The sequence below is a fragment of the Chionomys nivalis genome, chromosome 7, assembly GCF_950005125.1.
Source record: "Chionomys nivalis chromosome 7, mChiNiv1.1, whole genome shotgun sequence".
Taxonomy (NCBI): Eukaryota; Metazoa; Chordata; class Mammalia; order Rodentia; family Cricetidae; genus Chionomys; species Chionomys nivalis.
Genome location: NC_080092.1, coordinates 100,848,890 through 100,861,501, shown reverse-complemented (window position 1 = coordinate 100,861,501; position 12,612 = coordinate 100,848,890). Strand labels below are relative to the sequence as shown.

General features: G+C 46.2%; 1 protein-coding gene across 1 annotated transcript in view; it reads left to right on the top strand.

Moving 5' to 3' along the window:
- Nploc4 (NPL4 homolog, ubiquitin recognition factor) overlaps positions 1–12,612 on the top strand; it is a 47,678-nt gene that overhangs the window by 6,130 nt on the left and 28,936 nt on the right. The window contains exons 3-7 of the mRNA XM_057775917.1: positions 2,246–2,358; positions 6,847–7,023; positions 9,428–9,476; positions 10,161–10,255; positions 11,016–11,139. Of these exons, the coding sequence (XP_057631900.1) occupies positions 2,246–2,358; positions 6,847–7,023; positions 9,428–9,476; positions 10,161–10,255; positions 11,016–11,139 (558 nt within the window). The remainder of the gene's footprint in view (positions 1–2,245; positions 2,359–6,846; positions 7,024–9,427; positions 9,477–10,160; positions 10,256–11,015; positions 11,140–12,612) is intronic.

The following is a 12,612-nucleotide window of genomic DNA, read 5'->3' as shown; positions in this document are numbered from 1 at the left end:
GGAATTGAGTTAAAGATGGTTGTGAATTGCCTCATGGGTGATTGGAATTGAACCTGGGTCCTTCGGAAGAGCAGCCAGTGCTCTTAACCACTGAACCATCTCTTCAGGATACTCCTTTCCTCTGCAGTTCTCTTTTAGAGAATTAAAGCCACATATTTTTGAGTCTGTGTATAGGGAGTGATGGAGAGAGCTTGGGCCAGACCTCAGGTGTATGGGAAGTCTTGAGCAAAGCAGGGACAGTAGCTTTTGTTTTACACTGTACCAAAGGCCAGCAAATTGTGGCCCTCCTCTTTTTTATCGTTGTTAATATAATATATAAATAAGTGGAAGTAATATAATTCTCAATTTTATTTGCTATTAGCAGCATTTTTTAAAAATTTTATTTTGTTTGCATTGGTGTTTTGTCTGCATGTGTGTGAGGGTGTGAGATCTTGGAGTCACAGACAGTTGTGAGCTGCCATGTGGATGCTGGGAATTGAACCTGGGTCCTCTCGAAGAGCAGTCAGTGCTCTTAACCACTGAGCCATCTCTCCAGACCCGCTATTAGCAACATTTTATAACCAAGCACAGTGTCATTCTTGAAGTATTTTTTTTTAATATTTATTTATTTATTATGTATACAATATTCTGTCTGCGTGTATGCCTGCAGGCCAGAAGAGGGCACCAGACCTCATTACAGATGGTTGTGAGCCACCATGTGATTGCTGGGAATTGAACTCAGGACCTTTGGAAAAGCAGGCAATGCTTTTAACCACTGAGCCATCTCTCCAGCCCTTGAAGTATTTTCTTTGGTGACGTATTTGGTGTTGGAGGCACTTGCTGCATGTCTTCAGCCCTAGACACAGTCGAGCTTCAGTGTCACTGTGTGCCTGGAAACTAAACGTGGGACTTATTTATTTATTATGTACACAGTGTTCTGCCTGTACACCAGAGGAGGGCACCGGATCTCATTACAGATGGTTGTGAGCTACCCTGTGGGTGCTGGGAATTGAACTCAGGACCTGGAAGAGCAGCCAGTGCTCTTAACCTTTGAACCATCTCTCCAGTCCTGCATTAGTACTTTTTAAAAGTTATTTGGAAATCACTTTCTGTTCACAGGGTCTAACTCTGCTGAGTCAGCTTCTCTGCAGGTCCTGTTCCAAAGGGTCCTCTTCTGCCACTGTTCAGAGGACACTGACTCCCAGTCCCCTGGCTGCTAATTACATTTTAACTAGCAGAGCTCAGCGACCAATTTTTTTTTTAATATTTATTTATTATGTATACAATATTCGGTCTGTGTGTATACCTGCAGGCCAGAAGAGGGCACCAGACCCCATTACAGATGGTTGTGAGCCACCATGTGGTTGCTGGGAATTGAACTCAGGACCTTTGGAAGAGCAGGCAATGCTCTTAACCTCTGAGCCATCTCTCCAGCCCCTCAGCGACCAACTTTTTCGTTCTTTGGTCATTCATTAATTGGAGTGTTTGGTGGGGTCGAAAGTTAGGCCGTTGGTAGTGACAAGTTCACGCAGTCTAGGCAGGTAGTCAGTTTGGATACAGACGGGCTGTAAGGCCATCTTGTTTACAAGATATGTCTGTGTTCAAGATGGCATTATATGACCATTTGTAACATGGTTTTTTATGTTTTTTTGACTTTTTTTTTTTTTTTTTTTTTGGTTTTTCGAGACAGGGTTTCTCTGTGGATTTGGAGCCTGTCCTGGAACTAGCTCTTGTAGACCAGGCTGGCCTCGAACTCACAGAGATCCGCCTGCCTCTGCCTCCCGAGTGCTGGGATTAAAGGCGTGCGCCACCACCGCCCGGCTTTTGACATGTTTTAATATAATTAAATTTATTTTTGGCTTTTGGAAACAGGGTTTCCCTGTGTAACCACCCTAGCTGTCCTGGAACTTGCCCTGTAGACCAGGCTGGTCTCGAACTCATAGAGATCTGCCCGCCTCTGCCTCCCAAGAGGAACTGAAGGTGTGCGCCACCACTGCCCTGCTTAGCTTCAGCTCTTACATTATTTATATACAAGGCCTGTGTTTCCCGTGGACCTCTTACCTAAGTTGGCCCTGGTATGAGCAGTACAGGTTTTCTTAGAGTGAAGCAACAAGAGACCTGTCTGATGAGCTCGTTCTGACTTTACCAAGTGTCCCCCGTGGTCCTGGCGGCCTGTGGCGGGTCCTGGCGGCCTGTGACGGGTCCTGGTGGCCTGTGGTGTGTCCACGTGGATGCTTCATTCCATTTCTTTGTTTGGGACTTGTAGGTCGCAAAGGAGTTTGGATTCCAAAACAACGGCTTCTCAGTTTACATCAATAGGAACAAGACTGGAGAGATCACAGCATCGTCCAGCAAATCCCTTCATCTGCTAAAAATCAAGTAAGTGTCCTGCGGTGAGAGATAGGCGGTGGGAGGAACTAGATCAAGGCCCCGGCTGAGGCTGCCTGGATTTCCTCTTAACCTCTGGGCACTGCTCTAATTATGGCCTGTGAGTTACCACTGTGTTGCTTGGCCAGTGTGCAACAGTCATACTAGACCAGCAGTTACTGTTGGCGGGTTTGACCCTGGGATTCTGGAATGGTGTTAGGACAAGGTTATCTGGAGTAGGGTCAACGACTTGTCGGGGGTAGATGACTTAGAGCCCAGCTGTTTGGGAAGAGATCACGCCACGTCGGCCCCTCTTACTAAGAAGACAGGCAAGATAGGGTGGCCCGTTTCTACTTAAGTTGTCAGTGAGGCTTTGGGAAAGGCCTCCTACTCATCTCGTGTTTATGGTGCTGTTGGGACTCGGTCCTGTCTGACCTGAGTGCGCAGTGTACAGAGGCGCAGATGTTTGGCTTTGATCTACAGCATGCTCCGCCTCTTCTAAACTGGGCGCCTGCGTTAGTGAGCATGTCCTGTGTAGACCAGGCTGGCCTTGAACTCACGGAGGTCCGTTCGTCTGTCTGTCTGTCTATTTGTCTGTCTTTCTCTTTCTCTCTCCCCCGAGTGCTGGGATTAAAGGTGTGTGCCACTATACCGCTTGGTGCTTGGTGAGATAAACTTTTAAAAGTTTGAAATATTTAAAAAGTATGTGAAAGTAAAGGACAGCCAGAGCTATATAGTGTGACCTGGTCTCAAACTTTAAAACTATATAGTGTGACCTGGTCTCAGACTTTAAAACTATATAGTGTGACCTGGTCTCAGACTTTAAAAGGGCCTGAGGAGATGGTCAGCAGTTAAGGGCACCGACTGCTCTTCCAAAGGACCTGGGTTCGATTCCCAGCAACCACATAGTGGCTCACACCCTCACACAGACTTACATACAGGCAAAATTCCAATGCATATAAAAGTAAAATAAATAAGTTATTTAAAAAAAAAAAACTTAAGGAAAGAGAATGTGGCTTGAGTCTCTGACACAGTCTGGGAGGCTGAGGGAGTTGAGCTGAAGGCTGTCCCTCCCTACCACCCCGTGGGATACTTTCACAACTGTTCCCTGGGTTCCTTGCCCTGAAACCTGATTGGGTAACACACGGTCTCTGGGTGTTGCCCTTGCCTAGGAGTACAGTGTGTCTGTTTTCCCCTTTCATACTGTCTGTCTCTGAGCTGGAGTCCCTGTTTCAGACTCCAGACGCATACCATCGAACCACTCTTGCTTCCAATACCCGTTTTCTCAACACTGCTGTCACCTTGCCGGAAGTGCTGTCCCTCCGAGCTGTGCCCCTAGGTCTCCGTTCCCCATTTAAAAAAAAAAAAGTTATTTATTATTCTGTCTGCGTGTGTGCCTGAAGGCCAGAAGAGGGCAGCAGACCTCATTACAGATGATTGTGAGCCACCATGTGGTTGCTGGGAATTGAACTCAGGACCTTTGGAAGAGCAGGCAATGCTCCTAACCGCTGAGCCATCTCTCTAGCCCCTCTGCTCCCCATTTTAAAACTTTATTTTGGGACAGTCTTTCTGTGTTGCCCAGGCTAGTGCTGGACTTACATTGTGTCTCAGTCTCCTGAGTAGCTGATTACAGGCCTAGCGGAAACATTGTTTGATTCCCTATCACACTGCACTTCAGGGTTCCATGCTGCTCCTAGCTCTTTCTTGGAAGGTTTCTGTTGAATTCTCTGAAGTCTGTGTTCGTGACTTGTAATTCCAACATTTGAGTCCTAGGCCTTCCTTTCTCCCTCATTCTCTTTCTCCCTCTCTCTTTCTCAGCACTTGTTTCTGTCTACTCTTACTTGAGGGAATTTAGTTCCCTTGAATTTTGGTTTTTTATTGGGGAGGTGTGAGGAAGCATAGTTTTCTTTGTTCCAAGTTGATTTTAGTGGCATTTGCTGTGTGAACACAAGGGGGTGCTGTAGAGCTGAGACCGCGTGTCTTTCTGGTTTTGGTCTCCAGGCCCCAGAGCCCTGGAGGGGACTTCCCTGCTGCGCATCTTGTGGAAGGAAGCAGACTAGCAACTAGCATTCTTCTTGGTTTCCATTTTGAGCTCCAGGATTCTTTTAGTTTTTCTGACTTCCCTTAGTCATCTGGGGGTTTTTGTTTTGCTTGTTTTTGTTTTGGATTTGTAATCCAAGCTGGCCTTGTTCTTGAGGTGCAGCTAAAATGACCTTGAGATCGTAATGCTCTTGTGCCCACCTTTTCAGTGCTGGGTCACAGATGTGCACTGGCATGCCTGGCTGATCATTTGGTTTTATGTGGGAGTTTCAGGCTAACAGTCTTACGGGGCAGGGAGCTCAGGGCCTCCTCTCCTGTTGCCCAGTGAACACTGCAGTCTTGATAAAGTTCTTGATCCTGGCCTTGGCCAAGGGACGGTGGCTGTGTCCACTTCTATTTTTACTGACTTGGCTGCTAGCTTTTGGAACCCTGGGTACTTCGTACCTTAGAGCTCAGCAGTGTTTTTACAGTGTGTTTGTTAAAATTGATCCAGGGTCTGAGCCAAGTAGTTTATAAGCCAGAGGGTGTTTAGGAATATCTAATTCACTGCTAGAAGCAGAACTTCTGGTTACAGTCTGGCAGTTTTATTGGCTATGAATTATGGAGGAATAAGAAGGCGAGAGTACTCTTAAGGTCTGCAGCCGTGCTGCTAGGGCCGCGAGTCCCGCAGTGTTTGCATTTGCAGACTCTGCTCTTCTTTTGCTTTGCTGGTCAGCACTGGGCCAGCCAGCTGTTCTTCCAGCTTTTTCCTTGTGCATTCTGTTGATGGCAGCTGAAAGTTTGCCACACGTTCTGTCATCTTCTGTCTTCAAAGGCCGGAGCCGATGTAGTGCCACAAGCCACCTCTGGTCAGGCATGACGCTTCAGAGGGGAAACACTCTTCCGCCACAAGTCGTGTCAAGTTAGGGCCCAGCAAGGAGACTTGTGGCGGCTCCTTAGTGCTTGGGAATCTGCCCTATAGAGTAAGTGTTGGCATCTGTTGGTGGTATGTTCTTCACAGTGGCAGAAACAGCAGGGGTGCCCTTTAGCATAGTGGGCACCTCCCTGGGGAATGGTGAGCCAAGCTGGTAGCACACATCTGTAATTTTAGCACTCAGTAGTAGAGGCAGGAGGATTCTGAGTTTGAGGCCATCCTGGGCTACATAGTGAGATGTGTTTTTTTCTTTATCTTAGTTAGGATTTCTATTGCTGTGATAAAACATTACAACCAGAGCAGTGGGGGAGGAAGGGGATTATTTGGCTTACATATCCTGGGTCACAATCCACTGAGGGGCGGGCAAGACAGGAACTGAAGCAGAAACTATGAAGAAATGCTCATTCCTTAAAAAAAAAAATTATGCATACAGTGTTCTCTCTGCATGTATGCCTGTACGCCAAAAGAGGGCACCAGACCTCATTACAGATGGGTGTGAGCCACCGTGTGATTTCTGGGAATTGAACTCAGGACCCCTGGAAGAGCAGTCAGTCAGTGCTCTTAACCTCTGGGCCTCCAAATACTCTGTTCTTAATGACTTGCGCAGCCTACTTTTTTAAACACCCCAGGACTACCTGGCTAGGGATGGCACTACCAATAATGGGCCGGACCCTTCCACATGCATTGCTAATTAAGAAAATGTCCTATAGGCTTGCCTATAGACCAGGGGTTTTGCTGTTGTTGTTTTGGTTTTTGCTTTTTAGAAAAGGGTTTCTTTATGTAGCCCTGTCTGTCCTGAAACTCACTCTGTAGATCAGGCTGGGCTGGAACTCAGATCTGTTGGCCTCTGCCTCCCAAGTGTTAAGGTTAAAGGCATGAGTCTCTACTGCCTGGCCCTAGAGGCCAGTCTCATAGAGGCTGTCGTGTCCCTAGTTCTCTAGTTTGTGTCTAACTGATCTAAAAAGATAAATAAGAAATAAAAAAAAACAAACCAACAAAACCACCAACCAGGACAGTCAGGATTATGCCTGTGGAGTTGACTGTGACAGATGTTTGAGGCTGTAGATGAGAAGAGCAAGATGTGAAATATTCTAAGTCAGTTGTTATGGCTTCACGTCTGGGTGCTTGTGAATCAGTGACGGCTTCATCCGTGTCCAGGTGCTTGTATATGAGCTACATAGATGGATGGAGAGCTGAATACAGGGCTTAGGAGTGGCAGAGAAGAAGCCGTACCTAGAAGGAACAGAAGGGCTGCCATCAGGGCCTAGGTGAGCACAAGCTGTGTTACATGTACAGTCAGACACTAGATATGTCTCATGGCTTTCAAAATAAATTGGTAAGAGAAGTTAAATTTCAGAGAATCTGCATTGATGTGTATAATGCCAAGAAACAAATGATTCTGTTCTCTTAAAATCAGGAGCTTCCCTATGTAGGGCTTTAGGCTGTAGGATTTGTCTTTGGAAGCTATCAGATTCACGTATCCACACCAAACTGTGTGGTTTGGTTTTGGAGGAAAGAATGGCGTTTGATGTTTGTCCTTTGAACAGGCATGGCGATTTGTTGTTCCTGTTTCCCTCGAGCCTTGCTGGACCTTCGTCTGAAATGGAGACATCGACCTCAGTAGGGTTAAAGGCCTTTGGTGCTCCTAATGTGGTTGAAGATGAGATCGATCAATATCTCAGCAAACAGGACGGGAAGATTTATAGGAGCCGGGACCCACAGCTGTAAGTGCTCCATAAGGCTGCTGCCTGTGGTGGGCGCCTAATGCATCATTAGAGGAAATATTTCAGAGCTTTTGTAATCTTAGCCCTTGGGGGCAGGCTAGCTCATGAGACCCAGTCATAACAAGTCCATGTTAGTAAGTATCTGGTAAGGTGAAAGATCTGAGTTTGGCCATCTGTTTTTACATTATTTTACTGCATTTTACCTTGGCAACTTTAAAACAGATTCCACACAAAGTGATTAGTAGGAGTATAAGCCTGGGGGAAGTGGCGCACCTTAGCCAGCATTTAGTCAGAGGCAGGTACATCTCTGAGTCTGAGGCCAGCTTCGTTTAGAGTGAGTTCCGGGACAGCCAGGGAGGTTACACAGAGAAATCTGTCCCCAAAAAAACAACAGATAAACAGAAAATATTAGGAGTATGTGAATACTAAGAGTGAAAGGTGTCTAGGGACAGCTAGGGTCTATTTGGGGCTCCCTTTAGATACATGGCCCCTCCCACACAGAGGTAGCAGAAGGGACGGATGGTTCAGTAAGGGCTAAGGCTCTGAGTTCTCAGGAGCAGGAGCATGCCCATCGGAGGACAGCCTGGGCACTAGGTCCCAGTGTGCCCTCCAGTTATGTGGAATGTCGTGCGTGGTATGTTTCTTCATTTTAGACGTTTTCGTAATTCTCTTTACAAAAACCAGTTAGGGACTGGAGAGATGGCTCAGCAGTTAAGAGAGAACCCAGTTTGATTCTCGGTATCTACATGGCAGCTTACAGCTGTCTGGGCTCTGAGAGCACCGGGCGTGCTGCACATGCATACACAATAAAACAGGGACACCAGACAGAAACACGTGGATTGACTCTCAGCAATGTGAACGTACGGGAGTGGAGCTGTGGGTCTCTGCAGTGGGTCTTGTCACTCTGTAAATGTGGTCAGGGACTGACACTGGGACCCTGGAAATCCAAATGCTACATCAGCAACTTGTGTGTAAGGTGGACTAGGCACAGATGCTGCCTTTCCTTTGTGTTTCTCCTCAGGAACTCACCATGGTCTGGGCTTTCATGTCTCCAATAGCTATTTTTAGAACACCTGCTCCCATGTGTTAATTTTGCTCTTCAGAAATGAGCCGGCCTCTTACTATAGAGAAGCACAGCGTCCACCTCTTTTCTTACTATAGAGAAGCACAGCGTCCACCTCTTTTCTTACTATAGAGAAGCACAGCGTCCACCTCTTTTCTTACTATAGAGAAGCACAGCGTCCACCTCTTTTCTTACTATAGAGAAGCACAGCGTCCACCTCTTTTCTTACTATAGAGAAGCACAGCGTCCACCTCTTTTCTTTTCCCTTTCTTTTTTCCCCCATGATGGGTTTCTTTGTGAACACTGGCTGTCTTAGAACACTGGCTGTGTAGACCAGGCTGGCCTTGAACTCACAGGATCTGCCTGCCTGAGTGTTGGGATTAAAGATGTGCCACATCACTCCAGGGTTAGGCAAGACACTCACCCGCTCCATTAAGCCTCTCTTGGTTGTGCCACCAATGCCTAGCTAGTCTAGCTCTTCGTTTCTTAGCACTACAGTTTGACTTTCCTCACCATCCCACTGCTGCCCTCATAACTGTGAGCATCTCGCTTCCCAGGGGCCTGGGATGTCCCACACCCCAGATCCTTGGCGTCCTTGTGTTTCCTGGGTGTGCATGATGTGCACAGTTCAGACCTAGGGCTGCCTATGCAGCACTATCAGGGCTTCTACCCTTTTCATTCAGTATTGGTTTTTTTTGTGGGTTCGGGGGCGCACGATTTTTTTGTGTATCCCTGGCTGTCCTGTAACTCACTCTGTAGATCAGGCTGGCCTTGAACTTAGAGATCCACCTGCCCCTACTTCTCAAGTGCTGGGATTAAAGGTATGCACCACCACTGCCCAGCTTTTCCTTAACATTTTGTTTAATGTGACTTTAAGACATTTTATTTTCCATGTTGGAGATGGAGCATCACCTTGTGTGTTTGGGAAGCACTCTATTTTTAGTTAGTGTCATGTTAAGCAGCAGTGGTTAATGGTCAGGTTTCTCACTTTGCTTTTCCTTCATTTCCCCTCCCCTTTCCATTTCTTCTCCTCCCCACACCATTCTTCCTTTCTTCTCTACCCCTTTCCCATCCTCTTTTGAGACAGGTCCTCTCTGTGTAGCCCTGTCAGCCAGACTGGCCTTGAACTTGCTTTGAGTCTTCTTGCTGATGCCTCCTGTAGTTTTCTTCTGATACATATCAGAATAAATAATAGATATTGCAATGGAAACATCTGTATTTGTAGGGAAGCACTCACCAAAGTGTGATATACGTTTTAAATATCAAAAATATTGGGAAGTAGCAACAGAAAATAACCTTTGTGTCCCTGTGCTTTTTTTTTTTACCCTGTGCATTCTCCAGATGTCGCCATGGCCCCTTGGGGAAGTGTGTGCATTGTGTCCCACTGGAGGTAAGTCTGTACAGGGAGCTTTGGCTGGGCAGTGTGGTTGGCTGCTGAAAGAGCTGGCTCAGCACTTTCTAGTCCCTAAACTTGGGTGTTGTGGCTCTTAAAAAAATTTTTCTATTTATCGTCTTTAGGCCTTGTATTCCCAGCAGTACAAGTGGCACAGAGAATCTGAGACTTATTTATGGGAGTGACCTTCTAGGGGATTGAATGCCAAGGCGTTGTGTGCTGATGAAGAGCGTGTGTGGTTGTCCTAGACGATTATTCTCTGACACATGGCTGGACTCTCGCTTCCTGCTTGTCATGGCTGATTGACTGTGTCTGAGTCCTATGTCTCCTGTTGATTTATTTGTCTGTTTCTCTCTCTCTCTCTCTCTCTCTCTCTCTCTCTCTCTCTCTCTCTCTCTGTGTGTGTGTGTGTGTGTGTGTGTGGATTGACTCAGGGCTGTGCTACTAAATTGTATCCTCGGGTCTTTTGTGACTTACAAGTTTTCTTAGAGCTGTAGTTTTTAATAGGAGTGCATTTTATCTTGAAAATGTAACTCGTACAGAGAAAAGCTTGATTCTGACCGTGAACCAGTGAATACCCAGCTTTGCCTCCCTCTCTGTCTGATCCCCTGCACAGTAAGATTGAAGTCTCATGTACCCTGGCAGACCCATGACCACTCATTTCCTGTATATTGTTGATAGCCATTTGATGAGGACTATCTGAACCACTTGGAGCCTCCTGTGAAGCACATGTCCTTCCATGCCTATATCCGGAAGCTGACTGGAGGGGCTGACAAGTAAGTACTCTATCCTGTCCCTGGCATCCAGACTCTCATGCAATGTCTAATGGTTCTTTTTTTTTTTTTTTTTTTTTGGTTTTTCGAGACAGGGTTTCTCTGTGGCTTTGGAGCCTGTCCTGGAACTAGCTCTTGTAGACCAGGCTGGCCTCGAACTCACAGAGATCCTCCTGCCTCTGCCTCCCAAGTGCTGGGATTAAAGCCGTGCACCACCATTGCCTGGGTGCAATTTTTATTTATAAAACAGATGTCACATTTTACAACTTAAATATGTATAATTTTTTTGGGTCCGTTATGTCTTAATAAAGCTGGGGGAGAAAATGGAGATTTATGAGATATGACAAGGTAAAGGAACTGCCAAGCCTGGCCTAGGTTCTAAATTCAATCCCTGACCAGGACCCTCATGGTGGAAGGAGAGAACTAACAGTTGCAAGTGACCTCTGACCTCCACATGAATGCACACACACACACACACACACACTAAATATATACAGTGTAATAAACAACTTGTATAAAGCAACAAAGTGAAATTAATGGAGCATTCTGTGATTGAGAAAACCAACATCACTTAGCAGAAATACCCCAGGTCAGTGGTAGGTAGGTCCACTACTTCCTCACTGATGGGCTGCAGAAGGTAGATGACAGGGATTCAGCAGTGTTTTCACTGTCTGGTGATGGAAGCTGTCTCACAGAACCTTCTGGTCTCTGCCTTGGAACCCACTGCTGTCATTGTAACTCGGTCTCTTGTCTTCTCCTTCAGGGGGAAGTTTGTTGCCCTGGAGAACATCAGCTGCAAGATTAAGTCAGGGTGTGAGGGACACCTCCCTTGGCCCAATGGTATCTGCACTAAATGCCAGCCTAGTGCCATCACGCTCAACAGACAGGTGAGGCTGCCCATAGTGTTGGTGACAAGTGGACACTTCCTTCTTGGTGTTCCGTCCCTCCGTCCATTTATATTTTTAATTATGTTTTTTTGTTCTATTGTGTTTTTTTTTTTTTTTTTTTTTTTTTTTTGCTTGTTTGTTTTTGAGACAGGGTTTCTCTGCATAGCAGTGGCTGTCCTGGAACTCAGAGATCTACCTGCCTCTTCCTCCCGAGTGCTGGGATTAACGGGGTGTGCCACCACACCTGGCACCAGTTGTGTGTGCCTTGTGTGTCTGTATAAGTGTGTGCGGGTACCTGAGTGGGGCGGAAGAGTAAATTAGATCCCCTGGAATTAAAGTTACAGGGAGTCTTAAGCCTCCTGACGTGGTTGCTAGGAACTGAACTTGGATCCCCTAGGCAGCAAGTGCTCTTAACCGCTGAGTCATCTCCAGCTCCTCTGGTGTTTTTAGATCAGCCTTTCTGTGGCAGCCATAAATGAAAGATAAGTTTCTAGTGCTTGCAGGGTGGGGTTTAGAGTTTTGATTCCATTTGGTTAACTTGTGCAGAGAAGGGATTTTTCTTTAAAAGGCATTTAAAAATATTTATTATTTTTATTTTATATATATTTGCCTGCATTTATGTACGTATTGTGTGTGCATTCAACCAGAAGAGGAACTGGAGTTATGGGTAGTTACAAGTAACTGAGCACTGTGAAGAGAACTCTGGTCCTCTGATGGAGAAGCCAGTGCTCTGAACCACTGAGCCATCTCTTCAGGCCCTTCCTCATTTTAAATTTATTTTAGTTATTTTGTTGTTTATTTTGGGAGGTGGGATTTTTCTTGGAGATTTTCAGACACTCAGCGGTTATGACTTTGCCTTTAAAAACGTGTTACATGGGAGGTGGCAGTGTAGCTTCACAGATCTCTTCAGAGATCTGCTAAGGCTATTGGTTGATAAAATCCTCCTTCCCCTGTTCCCCTGATCTCTAAAGAACAAAGCAGTTTGCCTACCTGCCCTCCCTTCCCTTCCTTCTTTTCCTTTCCCTTCGCTTTCCTTCTCTCTCTCTCTCCTCCCTCCCTCTCTCCCTGCCTCCCTCTTTCCCTTCCATGTTTTAGAAGCGGTCTCCAACTGTTTCCTTTAGTCCAGATTCGCCTCAGACTCACTGTGTCTGGTCAGAGTAGGCTCTTAGATTTGGGATTTGTCTGTTGTTTGCAGGGTCTTAAACCCCAGTGCACATGCTAGGCAAGTCAATGATCTACCCCGACCATGTCTTTGAGCTACATCTCAAGCCTGTTTACCTTGTTGAAAGAACTAAATAAGGCTGGGTCAAAGCTGAAATGAAAACAAACGGGTCTTGGGCTATGGCTTAGAGATTCAGAACACTTACTGCTCTTGCAGAAGCCCCAGGTTTGGTTCCTAGCACAAACCACACACATGATATCTCACATCCATAACCACAGTCCCAGACCTCCAAGGACCCATGCATGCGGTGG